Source organism: Neovison vison, chromosome 9 (assembly GCF_020171115.1).
Source record: "Neovison vison isolate M4711 chromosome 9, ASM_NN_V1, whole genome shotgun sequence".
Classification (NCBI taxonomy): Eukaryota; Metazoa; Chordata; class Mammalia; order Carnivora; family Mustelidae; genus Neogale; species Neogale vison.
Genome location: NC_058099.1, coordinates 29,552,803 through 29,577,942, shown reverse-complemented (window position 1 = coordinate 29,577,942; position 25,140 = coordinate 29,552,803). Strand labels below are relative to the sequence as shown.

The window sequence follows — 25,140 nt, the reverse complement described above, 5'->3', positions numbered from 1 at the left end:
AAAGTCACCATGGCTCCTCTCCTGTATGGGTCCTCCTTCTTGAGGTAGTCAGAATGACATTCAATCATTTCCTTCCTCTGCTTAGTATTTTTTATTCCTGAATCTAATAGAATGCATCTCCAAGGGAAGAGTATATAAGAGAGGTTTAATTCCCAAAAGGAAAGCACCACAGAAAGTAGCAGAATCAGAAATCATCCTGATAGACATGTAAACCAAGAACTGTGTGTGTGTGTGTTAGTGTGTGTGTGTATGCATGTATGTATGTTGTGTGGTGTGGTAGTGGTATGGTGGTGGTGTTCTTTTCAGATAAGTGATTCAAATAAGAGGTTCAGATAAGTGATTCTCAACCAAATGGGTTGGGTGAGACACCTGGGAATTTTTTTTTTTTTTTTTTTTTTTAACATTCCCATTTCCACATTCCCCTTGAGCCAGGAGAGCTAGGATGGAGCCTGAGTGTGAATTTTGTAAAGGCTCCCTAGGTCAAGGAATTGATTAAGAGCCACTGGTTCATATCATCAAAAAGCAATTCAGCAGAGTAGAAGTAGATTTCGGCTTGGGTCAGCAGTCATACCACAGGCTTGATGGCTGCTGAAGACTGGGAGCTGGCTTAGGTGATAGACACAGCAACTCTGTGTCCACCTGTTTTTATTAGATGGAGATTTAGCCAGAACATAAGTGGATTCAAAATAAGTCAATTAGCAATCTAAGCAGCTAGTCTGTTGGCAAACAAGATAGAGATAGATTTCTTATTGTTCCATAATAAGAACTCCCCTCACCCAAGAAAAGGACAAAACAACATGGGCCCTAGGTGACTGCTGAAGAACAGGCAAAGAAAAGGAAAATTAGCAATTTTAGAAGCCAAAGAAAAACCAGAAAAACAAACACCACAAAGCCCCTGATATTTAATCAATAGCAGGATAATATGACTTTTATGAAACAAGTAATTCACAAGAGAACATGTTGAGATGAATAACAGGATGGAATGAAAAAGAACAGTGTTATATGGAAAGAAACTTGGAAATGAAAAATCCAGTAACAGATTTCAAATATGCTTTGGAAGCATAAAAGGCATAATAGATCTTGCAAAGTACTGAATAAGTGATATGGAAGACACAATATAGAAAATCTTTCAGGATACAGAACAAAAGGATCAAGAACTGTAAATAATGAAAAAGAATGGCAGGGAAGTCATGTGTCTCAGTTTGTGCTCACACAGTTCCTGTTTCATGCCTATTGTCCTATGTAATTTTTAACCCCTTTCACTTTCAAAATTGCCCTCGTTTGGATATAAACTCTTTGGTCACCTGAATATGGGGGAATGAACTTAAGAATTATGGTTTATCTAAGAAGGGAACCATAACCACAAGACCAGAAGGACTAATCGAAGACATCTCTGAAGAAAAATGTTCTCTTCAAACAAACAAACATACTAACAAAAACCTCAATTTCATGGATTTAGTTCATCCTTGGCATAATCTCAATAGAGATGAATTGCATTTAGACATATCTGGCAGTGTTTTAATTAAAAAAAAAAACTATCAAGCGCTTAGGAGTAAAGAAAAGGGAAAAAAGTAACCTTCCAAAGGATAATTATAAATATCATGGATTTCTCATTTCTGCTACATTAAATGTTCAAAGTCAATTTATTTGGGAATTTTATGCCTTGTTAATCTGTCTTTTATTTGTAAGAAAAATGACAAAGACATGTAAAATACCTAACGGTATAGAAAATATGCCATTCATATGCCCCAACTAAACAGCATTTATTTTCTTCTTCCAGGAATTGATGCTAAGGAAATAATCTATAAGGTAGACAAAAAGTATATGAACAAAGACCTTCATTGTAGAAAATGTTATGACAAAAATTGTAAAAAGCTTATCCCAAAGCTTAGGAGAATACAGAATTAATAAAATAGTGACAATGGGTTTCCCATGACATGGGGAAACACTAGCAATGCCACATTAAATGAAAGTCTGATAGAGGAGCACCTGGGTGGCTCAGTGGGTTGAGCCTCTGCCTTCAGCTCAGGTCATGATCTCAGGGTCCTGGGATCGAGCCCTGCATTGGGCTCTCCACTCGGTAAGAAGACTGCTTCCCCCCTCTCTCTCTACCTGCCTCTCTGCCTACTTGTGAACTCTGTCAAATAAATACATAAAATCTTTAAAAAAAAAAAAAAAAAAGAAAGACTGTTCGAAACTCTCCACATTTAAAGAAAAAGTTTTATGTAAAAACACTCGGAGAAATATCTCAGCAAATTAACAGTATTTCTACACAGGATTAAGGGAATTTTTCAAGATTTTCAAATTTCCCAATTTTATAATTAGAAGAGGGTCAACAAGACAGAGAGATATGATTTGTTTGAGGTTTGTGCAGATGTAAGATTGATGACCTAATGCCAGTGAGAGCAAAGCAGAATTCAAAACTTCATTTCAGAAGTGCATTCACTTCTTAAGGAGAGGGAGAGAAGCAGACTCCCGATGAACATGGAGCCCCATGTGGGACTCGATCTCAAAACCCTGAGATGATGACCTGCGCCAAAATCAAGAATCAGATGCTTAACCAACTAAGCCACCCAGGTGCCCTGAAATTATTAGTCTTTAAAACTGTAAATACATTTTTTAACATCACCATTAGATTGTTGTTACATAATAGTATTTAAAAATTGTTATTTTTTTAAAGATTGTTGTTACATAATAGTATTTAAAAATTGTTATTTTTTTAAAGTCAAAGTGCTATAAAGTGAGGACAACATTCCTACACCAGAGTATTATCAGCCTGCTTTTTCAGAATTATCCAGAATTCTTCAAAACATTTGTTTAGCAACTTCCTTTACACAGGATTTAGAAACACTGAACTCATGGTAGAGAAAGGAAACCCTATGATGAGATTCAAGGACATTTCTGTATTCTGAAATGACATTCTTAAGAGGGACTCAAATCACTTTGTCATCACTACCTTGCTAATGATCTCATTATAGAAATATTATCAGCTTTCCTGAAAACAAAAACAAGAGTATCAAGGGAATTTGTCAGCTTTTTGCCATGAGCTTACTTTTCTTCAGTGCCTGTTGAATTTTAATGTGAGGGAAGAGAGGCTCAAGGGAAGGGGGAATAAGAGCAGCAGCATATATATATATATTTTTTTTTAATTGAGTACTTGCTGTATGTCAGATGATGTTGCTAATCCACATGATATAGTATAATCAATACTTCAACACCACGAGTAGTTATCATTATCTCATTATCTCTAGTCTATGAGTAACATTTCTCAGAGTCCATTTATGAGCACACCTGGAATTGATTACACTCATTATCTTCTAGTGCCTTTTTTCCTGTTGTTCCTTTTCTTTCAAATGAGGGTGACCGCCTGTCCTTTACAATACATACTTACTTGAGCTCTTTCCCACTGCTCCTTAAAGCTACGGTACTTAGGGTGACAGGCCTGGATCATCTCTGATTGCTTGGCCAGTCACTGAGGCATTTCTGGTTAATACTTGTCTATGACAAATGCCTTGACACTTCTCAGTCCAGACGTGTCACACTGGTGACCCTACAGCCCTAGCGAGCCTGCAGATTGCATTTCAAAATGCAAGTTACTTAATTAATTCAATGGGAGGAATCCTTTCACAATGTGTGCGTGTGTATCAAATCATCATGTTGTATGCTTTCAATACCTTACAGTCTCATTTGTCAATTACACCTCAATAAAGCGTGCCCCCCAAAAGTGAGTTCATTGTCAACATTTAAGGAAATGTTTACATTAAAAAAAAAAAAAAATCCCCAGCCTGGCTTCCATGGCAATACCCCCATGGGTGGACAGCTGTTTGCAGCTGAGTGGTGGCTGGCTGCCTCCTTTAGAACGGTCAGGCACTCTCCAGTTGTCTGCAGTTTTTACTACTCCCTACTGCATTATCTGGGACTGTTTTTCACATTTCCATTACCTTCCTGGCCCCTAGAAGGCATCTGAGCTTGAAACCTCTGCCCCAGGTCATTGATCTCAAACTGTACTGTGCATATATGAATCATCTGGGGGAGTTTCTTTAAAAAAAAAAAAAGAAAGATATATGAAGAGCTATAGCATATAATTTAGTGGAATTCAGTGAGTTCGAAAGGATCTGCACTTTAAACATTACCTTGGGCTTTTTTTTTTTCCCCCCAGGTGATGCCTTGTCACAGTTTGAAAATCACACTAGGGGAGACTCCTAGGGTGTGATCCCCAAATATGATATTCTGGATCACCTTTGGACACAATCACCTGTGAGGCTGTTTGCTTTTAGACAGATTTCGGTCTCCAATCTCAGGGGTTCTGATTTGATAAGTTTGGGAATCATATTTTGAATAGTTACCTGTGTATTACTAACACAGAGATGGCCACTGCTCCAGAGGTCGGAAAGCCTAAGGAATTATACTTAATGGAAGAAAAGGAGCCAGGAATAGAACTGGTTAGTCTTGGCTGGATCTGAACTCTTGTCTGATTTTCTGATTATTTTGTTTGACAAGGGATGACAGGATAAAATACAATTCCAGGCTTTTTCTCTTCTTAAGTGGTGATTATTCCAGTAACTTTACTTTTCATCCACTCTGATTTTCCTTAATTTTATATGTCGAGAATCTTTGGCTATACAATATAGCAAAATTGGCTGAGTGGGGGATTAAGATTCGGGAAAGAAGTGGCTTAAAGATCTGAGAACAATGTCACTTTTCTGTCACTTGTGGTCTCCAGGAAATTGAAAACTGATTTGTGGACAATGAAGGATGTACAAAAATCTTAAGAGGGTAGTAGAAACAGGTTTTCTACTTCTTGCAAAATCAATTTCTTCAAGGCCTGACTCTACCAGCTTTGTTCTACCTAACAGTAAATTCTGGGTGGTCGTGAACTCTATCTGCCACAGTGAATGAGGATCCTTTTTCACAAGGTGGTACACCTTCTCAGATTCATATGACCCCCACCTGAGCAGTCAGTGGGTTTTCCACTGGCGTTATGCTTAGTTCTGTTACACGGGAAGGGATGGAAATGGCCATTCGTTCAGTTGAAACAAGAGTCACTAAGCAGGGGCGCCTGGCTGGCTCAGTGGGTTAAGCCTCTGCCTTCGGCTCAGGTCATGATCTCAGGGTCCTGGGATCAAGCCCCGCATCGGGCTCTCTGCTCAGCAGAGAGCCTGCTTCCTCCTCTCTCTCTCTGCCTGCCTCTCTGCCTGCTTGTGATCTCTGTCAAATAAATAAATAAAATCTTTAAAAAAAAAAAAGAGTCACTGAGCATCTACCATAATCCATGCACCGTGCTAGAAGCTTGGGGTTTAATTTAGTGGAGGAGAGAGACACACATGTAAATAAATAATTAATACTCCTGTCCGATAGATCTAGTAAAGAAGAATGTACAAGTATAAAGTTCACAAAGAAGTGGAAGTGGCTGACTGCGGCAGACAGAATGGGCACAGGTGATATCTGAGCAAAGGTCTGAAGGCCAAACAGGAGTTTCAGGCAGACATGAGGGGAAAGAGCATTCCAGGCAGTGAGAACAGCCCGTGCCAAGGCTTGGAACAGCACTGTGCGTTGAGGCATTGCTGAGCAGAGTGCAAGGGCTGAGGGACAGTATCAGGATGAAATGAGAAGAGTTAAGCAAAGCTCAGATAATGGAGAGTCCTGACTGCCGCACCAGGCTACTCAGAATTCAGCCTACAGGTTAGAAGCTGGCAGAGGGGAGGTGGTTCATGAGAGAATCTTAGGTTGATCAGGGACTTGACATTAAATAACACTGAATCACACCGTAAGAAAGTTAATCCCTTTTCAATTAGTGTTTAATCCTTCTGCTAAATCTAGGAGAAAGCCTCCATTTGGTGTCGCTATGCCTTTTAACACTTCCCTCTCACCTCGAAATGTTCCCGTTTCAAAGAGCTCAGGAAAAGCTACCATGCTAGAATGATTTCATTTTCATGGTGTACTTATTTTATGGCATACCTTTTTTCTGTTTACAGCAAGGGGGATTGGTTCTTCACTGATGTCACTTTATGTCACCATAAAACTTTTTTTTTTTTAAATAAATTTATTTAAGTAAAACAGTAATTTTAAAAATCAGGAGCGATAGGTGATGCCAAGATACCACCAAAGTTACAAAGGCAGTACACACAGGCCCGAATCGGGCAATGATGCTGCTGCCGTTTTAGGGGAGGGGAGGGATTGAGGCGGTCAGGGACTGCTTCTCTTCCTGACAGCAGCTTGGAGACTGGCAGGGAAGAGCCATGGACAGAGACAGAGAAGTCGGCTAGGACAGTCAGGTAGTGGAGGCACGGATGGTGTGGCCAAAGTTAAACCTGTTGGTTTATTCCTGATCTTTCCCTGTGTTGCTCTGCACAAAGGGGATCCTCAGGGTTCTCCTGGCCTGGGGGGGGTGGTGGTGGTGGTGAACCCAGAAGTAATTCTGAAATATGGAAATTGAAAGATTTTTAAGTGGCTGCTACCCAGCTAGTGTTAATTAAAGGCGGACTTGGAATGAAGGTGAGAATGAGATTTGATTATTTTCCAGGATTCTAGTCCATTACAAAATATTATTTAGAAACAGACAAAATCTTAATTCTGAACTAACGTGTTTTTTATGGATATTAGTGGGCAATCTGAGCTTCCATATTTGATTTCCAAAGTGTCTCTCATTCTAACCTGAATTAGAAAGCTACCTGGCTATAGCTTTCCTATCCTGTCAGCTCTTCAAAGCCCCTTCCTCTCCTCTTTAGGCCTAGGATGGAGTACTGGACTCTAGGGGAATTCAGGAGAAGCACTTTTCTGGAAACATGAAACTGCCCTGTTCTTTCCTCCCCTCCCAGCTGCTGCTGACCATTTTGGAGTTATAGTCTGACCACTCTGGTTCAGGAGGACAGGACACGGGTGGGCTAGTCCCACCACCAAATCAGTACTGGGGAAGGTAAGTCCTGGATTTCCAAAAGTGGAATGAGAAGTGTTTACCTGGATCAATAAAAATGCTTCTCATCTGTTTTTCTTTCCTTTTAAAGATGTTTATTTATTTTAGAGAAAGGGGATATCAAGCAGACTCCCCACTGAGCAGGGAGCCCGATGCAGGGCTTGACCTCACCACCCTGAGATCACGACCTGAGCCAAAATCAAGAGTAGGATGTTGAAATGCTGAGCCACCAGGCACCCCTCATTTGTTTTTTAAACATGAATTTACAAAGTGTTTTTGTGTTTTTTTAAAAGATTTTATTTATTTATTTGACAGAGATCACAAGTAAGCAGAGAGGCAGGCAGAGAGAGAGAGAGTGGAGGAAGCAGGCTCCCGGCTGAGCAGAGAGCCCGATGCAGGGCTCGATCCCAGGACCCTGAGACCATGCTCTGAGCCGAAAGCAGAGGCTTTAACCCACTGAGTCTCCCAGGTGCCCCTACAAAGTGTTTTTATGGATATTATCTTCCTGGAACCCATATCGATTCTTTAAAACAGCACAGTAAGTCCTCCACCAATACCTGCTTAATGAGCAACTATTTATAGTTTGTAACAGAAAAAAACGGAGACTCAGAGAGGTTTTCCAAGATTATACAGATGACTCTGGAATTATAAGCGAAAGCTAGGTTTTCTTCTGGTTTTCCTCCTCACTCTATATCCCCTTCGTCTGAAACAGAAAGAGCCTGTTACAGATAGTGTTCAGTGTCTACAGAACTAATACCAGAATTCTGTCACATCATGGGCTAAAAAGCATTTTGTGGCCTGGCCTGCGGTCTTAACAGCCACAGATAATACTGTTTCAATGGAAAAATCAATTTTGAATAGGAGCTTAATTCATCAGCAAATCAGGAGAACTCGGGTATATATCTGTCTTTCTATATAGATATATAACAGAGAAATGCTTTTTAATATAATAACTTACATTTATTGATTTTTTTTTTTAAATCAAACACACACACATTTCTATTCCTAGAGATCTTATGCTTTCTGGACACCTGTATCTCAGAAGAATGTCATGAATTGGAAAGTTATTTGCACATGTTTGTGAAAGGTCGTGAGAACCAGTTTCTCTAAGTTTGCTAATTATTAATAGCAAACCCACTCTAGCTTCAGGAGAGGCATGTCACAATCCTGAGAGTGGGGGATGGAAGGCTTTTTTGAAATATAATCAGAAAACTTGGAGAATCTGATAAATTCTCTTAAGCATGGTGTACCCTGCTCCAATTCTGGGAACTACTCCTGTAGTGAATTATTGTTATTTAACATGTGTTTCATCCCTCAGGAGTACTGGGGCATGGAAAACAAATGGTAATACCGCCACAGTAAAATGGCTTTTGAGCAGGGAGGTGGTATGAAGCTTAGTGCGTTATACTTGCTAAGTATTTGTTGAATAAAAAATGAAGAACGAATAAATGAATGAAAGTTGCTTTGCTTTCAGAAGATTCATCTAGCAGCAGGGTACAGAGTGGTTTGCAGGAAAGAAAGGAGAGCTATAGAGGCTATTCAAGAGTATTGGCGGAAGGAGCTAATGCTGTGTGAAAAAAGGGAAGGAAGAAGACAGAGGAAGTATACTAAGGAAGCCAACAGAACCTGATGAAAAGAGAGAGGTCCAAGATGGCATGAGAATTCTTGTTACAGGTGAGAGGGGATGCCACCTTAGGGTATCTTTACATATTTTGAATTTAAGGTGAGAATGAGATATAACAGGGAATTCCAGTTAGAAATTCCTGGTATTGCCATACGCAAGGAACAAATTCGGGAGTCTACACCTTGGAAAATAGTCCTATGTCAGAGTATGCTAGATCTGGTTATTGTCTCACTATTCGTACCTTCTTTGAAGATGTGCCCACTGACAAATGTCATAATGGCTAGTACCTCGGGGTAGTCTATTTATTCATTTATTCAGTAAATATTTATTGCTATGCTCATTCCTAACTCAGGGATTTTGTACTTTTGTTCTCTCTGCTCCTAATGCTCTTCCCTTAGAAATCTGCATGATTCACATCTTCATTCTCTGCTCAGGTGTCACCTCTTCAGACAGACCTTAGTGACTAATCATAGTCATTCTCTAATCCTTGACCCTGCTTTATTTTTCTACATTGCACTTGCCTCTACTTAAAAATATTATATTTATGTTTGCATATCTTATTGTCATTTTCCCCTACTGGAATGTAAATTCTTTGAGAGGAGGAGTTTTGCTGTTTTATTTACTGCTGTATTCTAAAGCTTCTACTGAACACTTAACTCAGAAATCTGGCCTTTGCTGATTGGACTAAGGGAGGGCATAGAGCAGGAGGATGGGGAAGCAATCCATATAGTCTGAGCCCATTAGATAACTGCAGAATGTGAGTTAAGAGATATAAAACACACAGATGATTAGAGCTGAAAGTCCTACCAGGTTCAGGCTACAACCTGTCACGGTAAATCAGAACCCCATCCATGCAGAAGTTATGACACAGCAGAGGGAGAAGCTGGTATCGGGAGAGAAGGATGGAGCAGCTGTGAAGAAAGGAGCTTTTGGGCCCCAGAGGAAGGGAAGGGAGTAGCTACCCCAGCACTTTCCAGCAGCGCGGGCCAGCTGTACCTCCTGCAACTCAGCTCCTGGTCGGATTCCTGTAGTTTCCAGCACAAACCCCTCACTTTGAGCTCCATGGAGTGAGTTTCTGTTCCTTACAACTGCATGCCCTCTGACAGCAACAGAATGTCCAACAGAACTTTCAATGAATATAGAAAACGTTGTGTATCCGTGCTGTCAAATACAGTAGCCGCTACCCACATATGGCCACTGAGCAGTCAGAGCACCTGAGACACTGACTTCTACATTTTACATCATTTTAATTAAAGCCAGTATTTATACATGGCAGGCAGCTGTCATATTGGACAGCACAGCTCTATGATTATTACCACAAAGGGTCAAAGACAAGAAGCACAATCAGTACAAGATAATGAAAGAGCTGGAAAAAAAAAAAAAACCCAAACCCAAAACTACCATGATAATGTCCCAGAACTCAAGCAGAGCATATAACATAGCACCAAAAATTAAGGAATGTTAAGGAGGATGAGTCTGGTAAAGTCAAATTGGTTAAAGTGTTACTGATTTTTCTGTGCGAAATACCTGGATTCAAGCAATAGGGGTTAAACAAATTAAATACTCTATTCAAAGGCAAATTTTCTAGCTACTAAAATAATGGAAGAAAGATTAACGACATGAGAAGATGTTTATAATATAAAAGTTAAAAATCATAAAACAGCATGGTTCCCAATTTTATAAAATATACATATGCCTAGATCTCCAGGTTTGGGGTTCATGGGTGATTTTTATTTTATCCTTTGGCATTTTTTAAATTATTGGAGTTATCCACAAAGAACATACGTTTCTAATCATTATAAATAAAGGAGCAAAGGATATGCTTAACACAATAAAATGGCTACATCTTTTCAAGCTGCATTATAAACTAAAGTGATAGTAAATATTACAATAATTAGCCACTCTGCCTTGCTGAAGTTAGTCAAAGTCATTCACATTTGCCTCTCCTCCTTTTGAGGCACACATTTTCAGGTATCTTTAAGGTTTATAACTGCAATTATAGATATGGTGGCCAAACAGCAGTCTGCTGGGTCTTCTTAGAGACAGAGGAAGGTCTGTTCTGTGATGGATTAACCTAGATTTCCCACAGTCAAACATGGGACACGTTTAAAAGCTGTTTGGAACCCTCCTGCTTTGTCAGGCTGGATTTCTAGGATGCTTTAACTTAAAGCAGTCTTTTAGGGACCACTAGATGGCTCTCTGTGCCTCCCACTGGGTGAAAATACACTGGATTAACTCAGGCATGGATATATTATTCATTTTCAGGTATACACTGAAGCATTTCCTTATGTGTGAAACACTGTATGAGGTGACTCAAATTAATTCCTTATACAGCATCAAAACAAGAACAGCTGTCCATCTGAACCTATTAAATTCACAACATACAGAAGCAAATTCTTGTTTAATGGAATCCCTGTTTAAGTACCTCTGGCTGCGACTGAACCAACAGAATTCTGCAATCTGCCAGACTGTGATTCTGTTAGATGAAGACATGCTGGGCATCTCACTTTGATTATGGAAATAAAACATTTTTTATTTTAATTTTTATTATTTTTTAAAAACATTTTTTATTTTTAATCTGGAGAGTATTAACCCAACTTTTGTTTGAATTGGCTTTGAGTTGAGGTTTTCAATACAAAAAATACCAATAGATTATATGTAGGTTTTGCAGGCGTCAAGGTGTTTAACACGAAAAGTTCTGCTAATGACCACCCCTAGCTGAGAAGAGAGTGACAACCCATTTCCAAGCCATTCTTAGGAATAGTACTGAAAGATCCAGACTGAGGCATTGTTTGGAACTATACAGACCCAGCCATTGGCAGAATGTTGGAAATATAAAGCTAGATTGCAAATACAAAGGAAAACACCACTTTTTAATACAGAAATAACATCAACTCACAGTGCCCAAGTTTCCAAAAGCCCTGCCAACTGAGTTTTTAGAAAATTTAAAAAAAAAAAAAAAAAAAAAAAGATTTTCCTCTCTCCTGTCCTTTGATGTCAACACCTAGGTGGACTGACAGTAGGGCTTTCTTAAATTGTACCCTGTGGTTTCTAAAAATTTTTAACCATTAACTTTGAGAGAATAAAATATATCAAAATGTTACTCAAGGTTATCTGTGGACACCCATGGGAAGTAGTCCATACCACATGCATTACTTTTATAACCAGAATAGCAACAGGCATATAAAAAGTCCGTCAAAGTTGTACGCATCAAACAGTTTTGGTATAGTCAGCATTTAGTAAAACACAGTTTGCCTCATGGGTATCCATTTTCTGTAAACCTCGGTATATAATAGTGCTATTGTCTCTAAACTTTTGAGCCTAACATATGCCACAAGTCAGTTACATTAGTACAGATAAGGCCTGTATGAAAGAAACAGCAGAAACTTCTGAACCTTCAATCCATGTCAAATTAGTTTGCCCTCTCTAACAACCTCATTTCCCCCAAGAAGTCTAAAATGTCAGCTGGCTCATGGTTCTACTGTTCCTTAATTCCTGGGAGCCTCCTGTGAGAAATTAGCGTAGTAGATAAAGCAAGAATAATGAGTTCCTCATACCAACGAATAGAAATAAAACATTATTTTTTTACCTCTGATCCAAAGAGCCAATCATTCACGACCAATACAAAAGAGCAACTAGTTGAAACCAGACCTCAAAGTTCACTTTTTTGCTAACGGAGTTTACATACACCTAAGCTGAGGGTGCGATTCAGTAATATGGAACTCTAAGTGTGGTTTCAAAACAGCAGTTTTCTTTGTTTTTCTAAGGGTTGGGGCAAGGGAATTGCCTTGAATACAAGCTTGAATACAGTGTGCATCTTGAAAATGCATATAGAGGGGTGCCTGGGTGCCTCAGGCAGTTGAGCATCAAACTCTTGGTTTTGACTCAGATCATGATCTCAGGGCCAACTCCGTGTTCAGCAGAAGTCTGCTTGAGATTCTCTCCCTCTTCCTCTGCACTCCACCCCTTCCCTACACCCGTTCAAACCCTCCCTTCTCTCTCTCTCTGGAATAAATAAATAAATCTTTTTTAAAAATTAAGAAAAAATGCATATAGAAATACTCTGGAGAGCAACCCGGAATATGTGAGTTCTTACTCTGATAATTTCAGTTTTTATTAATCTTGCCATGTCAACACTTTACATCAAAAGAATGAACATTATCATAATAAGAACACAGAGTGCTCTAGGTGCTGTGCTTAGAACTTTGCATACATGGTGTCATCCTCACCACAACCTTAGGAGATAGTCATATTTTATGGATCAAGAAATAAGACATATTTCCCAAGGGAAGAGGTCTAGAGAGTTGTAAAGCTAAGAGTCAAACATAAGTCTGTGCCTCGCAAAAGCCTCTTCTCTTCATTCCAGCTTTGTATTTCTTTTATTTATGTTACTCTTGTCTCATTTGCAAAGTAAAGGTAATAAATACTAATTGTCTTGCTCACCTCAGAAAGTAATTGTGAGGATAAAATGAAAAACAGATGTGAAAGGACTCTGATAAATCTAAACATACTCTATGATTTATTTTTTCCTAAAATTTGTATTTTCATATTGAAGTATCAAAAGCATTGGTGAGGAAATGTAAAGGTGACTTATTTTTTTTCTCTTAAAAATATTTTTATTTTTTTTTAAATATTTTTAAAATATTTTATTTATTTATTTGAGAGGGAGAGAGAGAGAGAGAAATCACAAGTAGGCAGAGGCAGGCAGAGAGTGAGAGGGAAGCAGGCTTCCCGCCGACCAGGGAGCCTGATGCTGGGCTCAATCCCAGGACCCTGAGATCATGACCCAGGCCAAAGGCAGGCAGACACTTAACCATCTGAGCCACCCAGGCGTCCCACCTCTCTTAATATTTTTAATCACATAGGCAGTACCTACTTTTTTTTTAAATAGAAGTGTGAAAAAAATAAATAAATAGAAGTGTGGATAGAAAAAAATGGACTTCTATTTCCATTTTTATAAATAAAATTCTGGACTCATAGTTTCCAGGATCGATCATACTTTATACAAATTATATAAATCTTTTTTCTATCTCTGTGTCAACATATTTTCATTTGAATGGATATATAGAACTCCACTGTAAAGATATATCATGATTCATTTAAGTCAATTCCCATTACTGGTTATTTAGCATGGAATATGCTTTTAACAATCAAACTTGAAGTAGAATCTCTCTTTTATCCTCTTTTCTAAGTTAATTCAAAAGCAGTGATGGATCCAGTCTGTTCTTGGATTGTAGGCTAACAAATACACTGAATTTAGAAGGAGCTATTAGTCTGTTTTTCTTCTTGATGACTTCTATTTTCCTAGAATGCATAGCTCCTCATGTACTCTGTATGTTGTATATATTGTTTTTTTCTACCTCACAAGACTGCTAGAAGGATTCTGTGGACACATTTTTGAAGACCTGAAAAGCATAAATGCTACAAAAATATTTATGATTGAGTTTTTTCCTAAATCTGTGACTCAAATGAAAAACAATGGGGCATAATTCAGCCTGGCTGAAAAAAGAAGTCATTCTGTTTCTTTACCTCTTGAATCCTTAAAGGCTCATCTCTACCAGGAGACCATCCCTGGCCAGCCAGATACTGGCCTTTCAGTGTCAGAATTTACCCTGACTGACAAAAATACAAGTCCAGGTCTGTATGATCAGCCTGCTCCTTGAATGCAGGAGATCCCAGTGTCCCCTGAGAGTGACTGAATCTTACACACTCAGAAGGAGAACTGAAAATCTGGCTGAAGTGTTAGGTTGGGTTAAGGGAAGGGAGAAAGTGAGAGCAGGGACAGGCAGCTGGCTTACTCCTAGTTCACCTTTTCCCCATTGCTCTTTTCTCCCACTATCCCATAAAGAAAAGATCTGAGAAAGACAAATGAATGGCTTAATGATGCCCATTAGTTTGTTATTCATGCATTCACTGAAAAAGCAATGTGGCAGATGCTGAGACGTTCTTTCTTCCTTCTTGCCTAGTTTTATAGATTCAGCATCACATTTCCGGTGTCATACACTTCCTCTACTTTTCTGTGTATGTGAGTGGCAGTAGCTAGAGTTGGCAGAACAGGAGACAATGAGAGTCTCATCTCTACATTTAGTGGTATCAGCAAAATGAACAATATCTTGCTATGAGAGCCCCCCGCCCCCTGTAGTTGCCTAGGACAATGGTACTCAGAGTAGCTGGTTTGCAAACTCTTATTATCTGTCCAAGATGAGATAAGGAGCTTCCCCCAGCCTCTAAAGATTATTTACTTATTTGACAGAGAGAGAGAGAGAGAGAGAGAAAGCGAGAGAGGGAACATAAGCAGGGGGAGTGGAAGAGGGAGAAGCAGGCTTCCTGCAGAGCCGGGAAGGAGCTTTTGCCCAGTGTGAACCAACACCCTGCTTTTTTCATCAAGAAAAACTTTCGTGAAAATATCAGAAGAGCCAGATGGAGAGACCATACTCTCAATGAACACTCTATTATTGTGAAGTTTGCTTACAGGAAAAACTTCTAACCAATGTAAGAGACCAACATTTCTGAAAAACCTTGGGCATCTTACTGCGGCTTCAATGGCAATACCTAAGGGTCTAGAAACTGTTAGATGTGTCATAGTGGAAATTTGCCCTCTGTATAGAAATAGTACCTATGGCACATCTTCTATTTTGGGGCAAATGTGCAACATATTTAGAAGTCTAGTTCTTTTTTTTTTTTTCCTTTTTTGATGGAGGGTTAAACCTACTTTTTTTTCCCCCTGAAGAGAAGAAAATGAGGGATTGGAGGGTAAGGTAGAGAATGAAGACATGATACACTGTAAATCACATCCCAATTTGATTGGTAACTACTAATGAGAATTAGTGAAAAATTAAGACTTGGATGATTCTTATCGGACCAACACTTGTCTACCAGTTGTTTGGCTAACACTATAAATTTTCCCAAAGTACTTTGTTCTTTTATCTGATTCATAAAACAACTCTGTCAGATTGGTAAGCACCTTCTTTTGATGGATAAGCATAGATGTTCAGAGATGGAGGCACTTGCCCAAGATTACTTGGCCAGTAAGAGGCACAGGAAGGCTGAGAACCTTTTGACTGTTACTTGATGTGCCTCCCATTATATTGTGCCGTTTTAACCAGCATGAATGGAATTTGACTGGAGGTATTCATGAAATAAAGTCTAACAGCACAAAATCCATAGTGGATCCTGCAACACCCAAAGATAAAGTATTAAGGAATTAACAATGAAACTGGTCTTCAGATGATGCAGATACTTAGTTCAGTTGATTCGATCATAAATTAACTCCAAGATGGAATAATCAAAGAAGGTCAAGACCAAATATGCTCTATGATTACACTGTGGCAGGCACAAGAAAAGTGGGTGAGACAGATTAATTGCCCAGTGAATGTATCTGCTAACCTCTTCTGATCTATTCATTTGGGGAAAAAATGTAAGTATTATAAAAACAAAACAAAAAAATCCCCAAATTAAAAATAAAAACTTACAAATTAATCCCATCTCTGTACCTCAAGAGGAGACTGTAAAAGATCACTTCTAAGAAAAGTTTTGTATCACCTGACATTTAATTTGAAATCATTTATCTTCAGGTCAGCAACAATTAGATGCTACTATCAGCCATTCATCATGAATTAACAGAAGAATATATTTCCCCCAGAGGACAGAAAGCAGTGCTTTGCACAGAGCAAGTCAAGGAAAACCAATACAGTTGAGAGTAGATCTTTTAAAAATAAATGTCCTTTACTTGTCCCCTAACGACGCACCTAAGACATTAGTCCCCCCTTATCCGTGGGGGACACATTCCAAGACCCACAGTGAATGCCTGAAATCATGAATAGTACCTATACTATAAATACTGTGTTTTTCCTAAACATACATACTATGAAGTTTAATTTATAAATTAGGCACAGTAAAAGATTAACAACAATAATAACCAAATAAAACAATTATAACAATCTATTGTAATAAAAATTATGTGACTATGGTCTGTTTACCAAAATATCTTATTGTATTGCACTCACCTTCCTCTGGTGATGATGTAAGATGAAAAAATACCTATGAGATGAAGTGAGGAGAAAGGAGGAGAAAGCCGAGAGCATCCTGATCCGGCAGGAAGTTACTACCGACCTTTGACGCTACCAGAAGCTACTACTGACCTTTGACGCTACGTCAGGGGAGGAGGAGAAATCATCTACTTCCGGGACCACGATTGCGGGCGAAACCTTGGCTAAAGCGGCCCTACCAGCTTCCCCAACTTTCTGAACCTCCACATTATTCCACTTTGCTTTCATAAAAGCAAAAATCCCCTTCTGAACTTTTCCCATTAGGGAAAGCAGGTGCTAATGTAAGTCTTTCCTCAACGTGAATTGGTATTACACAAACTTCCGGAAAGCGGAGAATACGCTTCACTTTATGCCGCTTCGGCTTATGAAAGATTTTATAGGACTGCTTTACTTTCAGATAGTGGGGGGAACCTGTGCCTTAGTGGTATTAGTGTTGTGGTCCCTGTATCAGAAGTGGCACTGGGCTAATAAATAGCCAAACTAATAAATAGGCTCGGGTATTTAGTACTGTGTTGTCAGAGAAAAGGGACCATCTAAGAACACTGTATTTCCATGGGAATAAACATATTAATTAGCATATACGGCTCATGAGTTTGGCGAACTGTGGTTGGTACGTTCAACTGAAGTTAAAAACAGTAATACACATTTTAAAAAAAAAACCAACAAAACAAAAAAAAATGCAATACAGTCACTTTTTGTTTTTTATTTTTTTTAATATTTATTTATTTGAAAAAAAGGAGAGAGAGAGAGTGGGGTGTGTGTGTGTGTTTATGTGCGCGCGCGCGCGCGCGCATGCATGAGTAGCAGGAAGGGTAGAGGGAGATGGAGAAGTAGAGAAGCAGACTCCCCGGTGAGCGGGGAGCCCAAGTGTGACTCAACCTCAGGACCCTGAGATCAAGACCTGAGCCGGAATCAAGAGTCCACTGCTCAACCAACTGTGCCACCCAGGGAGGGGCCCCGAGTCCGTTTTTGATCGCCTGGGTTTGGATCTAAGCTAATTAGATTACTCCATTAACTCTGCTTAAGGGCACCAATATGGAATTAACTTGAAATACAAAAAGGTATTTCAAGTATTTCAGGTATTTCAAAGGTATTTTCTTTCTTTAGAAAGAAACCTGTGTCTGTCACTAACTGAGCAGGTAAATTTCAAGGAGTTAACTTTGGAGAAACTATACAAAATCCCTAGAAGAGAAGGTAGTATGGGATGGAAGAGAAAGAACAATTATAAGAACTTAATATAACTTAAATGTAACTGGATCCATATGCAGCATCATTACTTGAAGGTCGTGGGAACAGAATTTAGAAGTAAGAAATTATCATTTTAATAGAATGAGTTAGCCTCAAGTGGAGGTTTGAGTGTAAAGAATTTTTTAGATGGTGCTTTGATCCTATCCTATGTGGTAATGTTGAATGAGCTTTTATTATGTATGATTTCTGAATTTTTTATTATATACGATTTCTGAAAGTGGGTAGTTTACTACCTTACAAACTGATGGCCTTATGTCTTTGTTTCCAATATATAGTTTAGTGAAATAAAACTATAATGCTTTCCTCAGGGTGTTGATCATTTCATTCGTATCTCTTTCCATTCACAAGCTATGGCAGAACACTATCAAAACCACTATTTATTAATTAAAAGTTTCAGATGAAGGAAATAAATCGCCCAAAAGAAAGTGAGAGAAAACACTGTTGTCACTACTGCCTCAAGCAATTTTGATTTGTCTGAATAAGAGATACAATTTTATTTCACTTCTTTGTGTGGACAAGTCCACTTTCCTCTAGAATCCTTTTTTCAGGCACTGACCCAATCAATGTATTGGGTCACTGGGCTGTAGAATCCAATGAGAACAGTGGCTAAATTAAACCACTTTTATTTAATGTATAAAATGACTCTGACATTCTTTTATATTTTGAAAGGTTTTTTTTTTTTTTTTTAAATCACATCAGGGTATGGGAGAAAGGTCTGCTTTTTAGCAGACACAAGGGAAAGATCAGTTATTATTTTTGCTGAAAGCAGATTATGGTCATATCCTAAAATTATATATTATGGTGACTTGACATTGAGTTGGACATTCTTAATATACAACCTTACAGAATGACATGTAAATGATATACTAAAAGTAAAAAGTTTGATTTGTTGGAATTTAAAATACAAATATAAATGAGAGACCACGTCAGTTGGGCAAACAAGAACTGAGTTAATATAATAATCTCTCCCTTTCAAGATGTGTGTCATGAAAATAACAGTGACAACAGTGATTTAAAATACATTTCTGAATTGAAGTACAGAAGTAGATGTGCTTGGCGGCGTGTTCATTTTATTGGCAACTTGTAAGGGTTGTCGCCAGAAGACTGTTCCCACAGTGGTCGTAAAGCTGTGAAGTTGTCTGATTCTAGACACTGCTTCACGGTTTCTCTGGTCCCCTAGTTGTAATGTGTTGGATACTGCACAAATCCATCATGGAACACAATTTCCTTTCTAACTAAGGCACACTAATTTGGGGGAAATTCTTGCTATTTAAGACCTGCCAAACAATCTACAAATGGAAAGGAGTCTGGAGACTGAACACTATTGGCAACTTGTGAAGTATTAGGTAATAAAGAAGCAATGATGAGAAGCACGTGATGCTGACTCTTGCATTTTGTTCAATCTGATTCTGCATATATATTAATAATGATGCACCCTATGGATGCAATTTCATGTTTATAACACTTTGGCCATTGGCAGCATTGTGCACCTGTGTTTTCCCTGCCTTCCCATCTGCTGCCTACAGTCATTCAGATTCAGGTGACGGAAATGTTTTAGATAAAAGTTAATTAGCCTGCACGCTGCAGATCAAATCTCTATAGTTCAGCATTAAATAGCAATCTTCTGGGCAACTGCTGAAAGTAGCGGGTGTCCAGACTTCCTAAGATTAAAAGTGTAAGATTCATTTTTCTAGAAAAAGAAATTGTTGGTACTCTCGTGATATTTTATGCATAGATTCTATCCAACTTTTCACTTGTATTTGGCCTTACTCATTTTAGCTTTTATCTCTGTATATATATATCAAAAGTGGAAGAAAAGAGATTAGAATTTTTTTTTTTCCTGCTAAAGGGATAGCGAAATGATATGTAGAGTTAGAAATTCTCCAGTGTCTGGACTCTTATTAGTACACTGACCAAAACTTTCCTTAGTTCCTCAATCTTTACCATGGGGCCAACACAGATTACCTATTTGTTTCATAAATATTTGTGCAAGGCTTAATGAAGACTGATATTTTGATTTAAAAAATGCACAAAATGCATTAAACTCCCATTGTTGAGAGGATCCCGCCCTCTCTTTAAATATGTACATTATTGTCAATAGTAAGTTCACAAATAGCTTATTTTATTGAAAATACATTCAATTTTTTAACCTATATAAACGAAAGCATTGGATTCTTCTGTTTTTAGTCCTAAATCATTGAGACAGAAATGGGCTGAACACAGCTACTGCATACAGCCAGTCTCTGAGCCCACATCACACAGATAGTAGGTAGGGACCAAAAAAATCCCAACCCCAAATGAGTCCTCCCATCGATTTTTTCGCTACCAGATATTAATTCTAATGCATGTTAATGCCCAAGGGTAATTAACCGCCCTTCTTTACCTATGGCTTCCGTACTATTGCAGATTTCCTGTTACTCATAGGAATTCAGAGGGATTTTTTTCTCCGTACACCACCGCCCAAGCCTCAGGCACACCTTCTAAAGAAGTCAGAGCAGATGCAGCTCTTCTTGCCTCATGCTCACTTCCTCTCGGGAGTTAAAGACTCTAGCAGCGTCAGGAATCTCACATCCCCATCCCCCGAGCTCATCTTTAGAAAATCGATTGCTCTCCACGCTCCTGAACTTTGACTTCTACTTCCCTCCAGCACCCACTAGGTTTTCCCAGCTCGTCAAAACATGAGGTTTTTTTTTTTTTTTTCGCTTATTTTCCCCCACTTCCTTTCTTCTATCTGCTACCCCTACCTCTTATTTCTGTCCGCACTTACACTGTCTTATTTAACTTTTACTGAGGCTCTTCAAACAACCATCCATAGACATGGTCCGATCCTTAAACAGTAATCAAAGTTGTAGAGCCCCAAGTCCCTCCAGACTTCAGCCTTCCTCTTTCTCCCCTCCTCCCCTCCATTAAGGTCCCGGCCCCCGAGCGGCGCCCCACTCTTCTCACCTGACTCTCCCGCGGAAACTCGTGGCGCACGATGCTGATCACCGGAATGTGGAGGACGGAGCTGACCAAGTCGAGCTCCATCATCTCACCCTGGCTCTGGGGGAAGGCGAGCAGCGCCGACACCCCTTGCACCACCACGGTGTGGCACACGCTCTGCAGAAAGGAGAAAGGGTCACTGCTCCACGGCGAGCTTGGGGAGGAGAAGGGCAGGAGCGGCAGATCGCCCAGGCCCGCCTCGATGGCCATCACGACTTCCAAAGACAGGTTGTAGGGCAGCAGACCTTCCACGCGGTTCAGGTTGTCCACGGCGAAGAGGAGGGCGTCCCGAGGCCACAGGGTCTCGGCCCCGGCGCCCTCCCCGGGCTTCCGGGCGCGCGGCGGGCCCCGGCCATGCAGGGCGCTCCCCAACCAACGTGCGCCCGGCGAGGGCGCCGGGGGTCGCCAAGTCCCTGGCTCGGGCTCATCCCTCTGGGCGCCTGCCCGGCTGCCGTCCGGAGCGCGGCTGGCGACGCGGGGGGCCGTGGTCCAGGGCTGCAAGTGCACCGCGCCCACCCTCACCGCGTGCCCGATGCGCTTGAGGATCTGGCAGGGCTGCGGGTGCGAGGAGGAGCCGGGCACCCCGGCCAGCACCAGAGCGCAGGGCGGCGGCAGCAGCAGACAGACCCTGCTCAGCAGCCACCACAAACTCAGTCTCCTCATTACTGAGACCCGCAGGGAGAAAGCGCGCCCCCTCCTGCGCCCGGCTCGCCCCCCCCCCCCGCCTCCAGCCGCTGCCTAAGGTCTCCGCCCCCAGGTCCCGCGGGCAGCTCACTCAACGCTGCGGAGCGCTCCCAGGAGCCGAAGCGGTCTCCGGGCCATCCAAGTTGGAACCTAGCGCACCCGGGTCCCTCCGCCTCGCATCCTCCGCCCGCCCGGTCCCTGCGCGGAGGCGTGCAGGCGGGCGGGCCGGCGCCGGTCACCCGCGGCTTGGGCGCCGGTTCCCTGCTCTCCCCATCTGCAGGGCGGCTGGGGCACTGCGTCCGGTCCCGCGGCTCGGCTGGAAAGCCGCCGGAGTTCCTAGGGGGGCAACGCGACCCAGGAGACAACGCGCTCACTTGGATTCTTTTCTTTTCCTTTTCTGCCCAGGCGAGACCCACTTATTTCCTTGGGGTCGCGCAGGAGGCAGCGTTCACGCCCGGAGTGCGAAAAAGAAGCCAAATCCTCCTTGCTCCACCGTCCGCCACCCTCTGGCGGGCCCCCCCGGCACTGGCTTCATCTTTCTTCCTGTCTCGCTACTTCCTCTTTTCCTTGCTTCGCTCCTCTTTCCGCCCAGTCGCCGCCGCCGCCTGCTTCCTCGGAGGAGCGACGCGACTGGCCAGCAAAGGGTGGTTCTGCTCGGAGCGCAAAGTTCTCCCCGCCTCAGCCGGCGCCTCCCTGTTGCTGAGCCCTGGCGCCAGCCTGTCGCTTGGCTGCGCTAAACGCCCACTGATGGTGAGATTCCCGGGTGGCGCTTCCCGCGCCCCTGGAAAGTCTGCTCCCCAAAGGCGCCGGGGCTTGGTTTGCGAAATTCCGGGAGACCCGCGAGGGTGAGGGCGAGGACGCTGAGGCGCAGAGAATTCCGAATGCGGATGTACCTGAGGAATCTGAAATCCACTGCTTCGCCGGGCTGGGTTCTAAGAAACGGGGCCTTGAACGAGTAACGAGCTTCTCTTCCATGTGGCGCTTTAAAGGTTTTTCTCGCTAAGGGCACCAAAGCCAGAGTCACTTACACATTTAATCTCGGCTTCCTTCTCTCGGGCACGTGGGCCTTTGCGGTTTTTAAGGATTCCTCGTGTCTTTACATTCTCGGAAGTAGATAAGTGAATTGGAAGCAATTATTTGACCAAGAAATTAAAGGGCTTCAAAATACTTTTGGAGTTTCAAGCACGGTCAACAGCAGTTTCTAGTTTAGACCGAGAGCCCTCCAGATCACTATTTCTAGTAAGTTCTTTCATTTGTATGGTAATGCAGTGAAGTCGGTGGTTTAGGATTTGGTCTCTTCCTCCAGGACCTGAATCTGAAATTAGAAGCCAAAGAGAGGGTTAAGGGCAGGCCTGTGGTTTCCACGCGTGCAATAGATTTATTTTATGCCTTGATATCCTTTAGAAGGAGATTAGAGACACATCCTTGGGGTAAGCAAGACTGGGGACCTGCTGTTCTGAATTTCAGTACCACTTCAAGAGAACCGTGACCTTGGCGATTTATTTCACCTGACCTTGCCCTGCTGTTTGGAGCAGCTAAATTGTTATGCAAATACAGCTAGCTTTTAACTCTGGAAGGCTGTTTTGATTCATGAGCTAAAGTTTCCATCATGCTTTAAATCTTTGGGATGAAGAAGCTCTTGCTAAATAAAATTCCCAAGAAGGTTGCAAAGTGAATGCTGTTTTCCTCAAAACAGACCTTTAAAGGCATCTCAGAACAAAACTTTTCTGACAACCAGAATAGCTGCTGCAAGCCTGGGGTGCCAGAAAAGAAAAGGAGTGAAAATCATAATAAAGGATGAACCGCAAGGGAAGGGGTCCCTCCTGAGACCCTAGGGAGCACCCCAAGCATGGATGCTGGAAATTCTTGCAGGCTTCAGAGGATTCCACTGATTGGGGACTGAATAAGAAAAGTATAGAATTTCGTGTTCCTTGCACTGCAGGAAAACTGGGAATCTATTAATTGTATAGTAAGAAGATATGCTTCTGTGTGTGTGTGTGTGTGTCTGTGTGTGTCTGTGTGCATTAGGAGTGTGACATTCCAGACGATGACCGTGCCCTAGAGTGGTTATCTTAGTACTTGGCATTACATACATGTTCAAATCAGGTTCTCAATAAAATAGATGGTGACAAAGAATAGATGGGTCTGTGGGTTAATTTGATCCTACATTCTTTAGGCCTCTCAAGTCCATGACCACCTTGAGGGACCAGCAGAGCTGCCTGTTCACAGGAGGGGATGATTCCCAAGGTTCTAAGGATTGTGCTCCATCAGCTCATGGTAAAACCATAGCTAAATCTTGCAAATACTGAGTGTACACAGTGCCGAACAGCCCTTCCTTCCTGTACTTCATCTTTTGTTTCTTTCCTGGGTTTTTTGATGATGATCTACTGTCTCCCTTTCCATTTTCTTTTGCTGATAGGTTCTGTTTATCCATATCACTGTCATCTGAGTGTCTCTGACATGATTCTTTTCTCTCCTTTTCTGTTATCTCCCTTTCTCTTTTCCCTTTCTTCTTCTCCTCCTTTTCCATGTTTCAATGGACATAATGTTGAGAGCTCTTTTAGATTCAGTCATCAGTTCAACAACCATTTATTAAGCTCCTACTCTATGCCAGGCATTGCCGCAGAACTGTCCTGGGGATAGATTAATTCCAGATCAGAGAAGTTGAGAGATTTTCCCCCCACAAACCACATATTTAATGAGTGAACAAAATGCTGACGTTGAGCTTATATTCCAGTGGGAGAGAAAGACAATAAAGCATACAAAGAAGTAAATGTAGGAGATATTAGTTGATGCTAAGAAGAAAAGTAGATCAGCAAAGGGGAAACATTAGGAGAGTAGGTTGTAATTTTAGATAGCAGAGCCAGGATAAACTGAGAAAACTTTTCAATAAAGAGTTAAACAGAGGTGAGGGGGTAATTATATAAACATTCAAGACAAGAATTTCCAAGTAGAGGAAACAGCAAGTGCAAAGGCCCTGAGGCAGGGTGTTTCTGGCATATTTGAGGAATAGTGAGGGGTCCAAGGGTACGTGGGTGGCTCAGTAGGTTAAGTGTCTGCCTTTTGCTCAGGTCATAATCTCAGGGTCCTGGGATTGAGCCTCTTCTAGGGCTCTCTGCTCAGTGGCAAATCTGCTTCTCCCCCGCCCTCTCCCTCTGTGATCTCTCTTGCTCTCAATCTCTCTCAAATAAATAAATAAAAATCTTAAAATAAAATAGTGAGGGGTCAAGGGTTGCTGGAGCAAAATGCTCTAGGGTAAGTGCAGTGACAGGTCAAGCCAGAGAAGCAATGAGGAAATGACAGATAATATAAGCCAATGAAGAATTTTGGCTTCTACTCTGAAGGGAATGAGGAGGTATGGGGGCAGGTGTTAAGCAGAAGAGTGACAGGATTTATGTTTTCACAGGACTCCTTTAGCTGCTCTATTGATAATAGATGAAAGGTAGGCAAAGGTAGGAGTCAGGAGACCAGATATGAGGCTGTTGGCAATAATCCAAGGGAGAGAGGACATTTATGTCAAATCATAAAACCACTTTATCAGATTAGTGTTAATTATTCCCATTCTATAGGCTAGGATATTATATTTGAGAAAAGTTGAGTTATTTGCATAAAGTCATTGCATAGTGAGTGGCAGCATGAAT

General features: G+C 41.2%; 1 protein-coding gene across 2 annotated transcripts in view; it reads right to left on the bottom strand.

Annotated features, from left to right (window-relative positions):
• GRIN3A (glutamate ionotropic receptor NMDA type subunit 3A) overlaps window positions 1–21,478 on the bottom strand; it is a 151,656-nt gene extending 130,178 nt beyond the window's left edge. For both annotated transcript variants that reach the window (XM_044265233.1, XM_044265234.1), the window contains exon 1: window positions 20,780–21,478. In XM_044265233.1, the coding sequence (XP_044121168.1) occupies window positions 20,780–21,478 (699 nt within the window). The remainder of the gene's footprint in view (window positions 1–20,779) is intronic.
• Window positions 21,479–25,140: the final 3,662 nt, after the last annotated feature.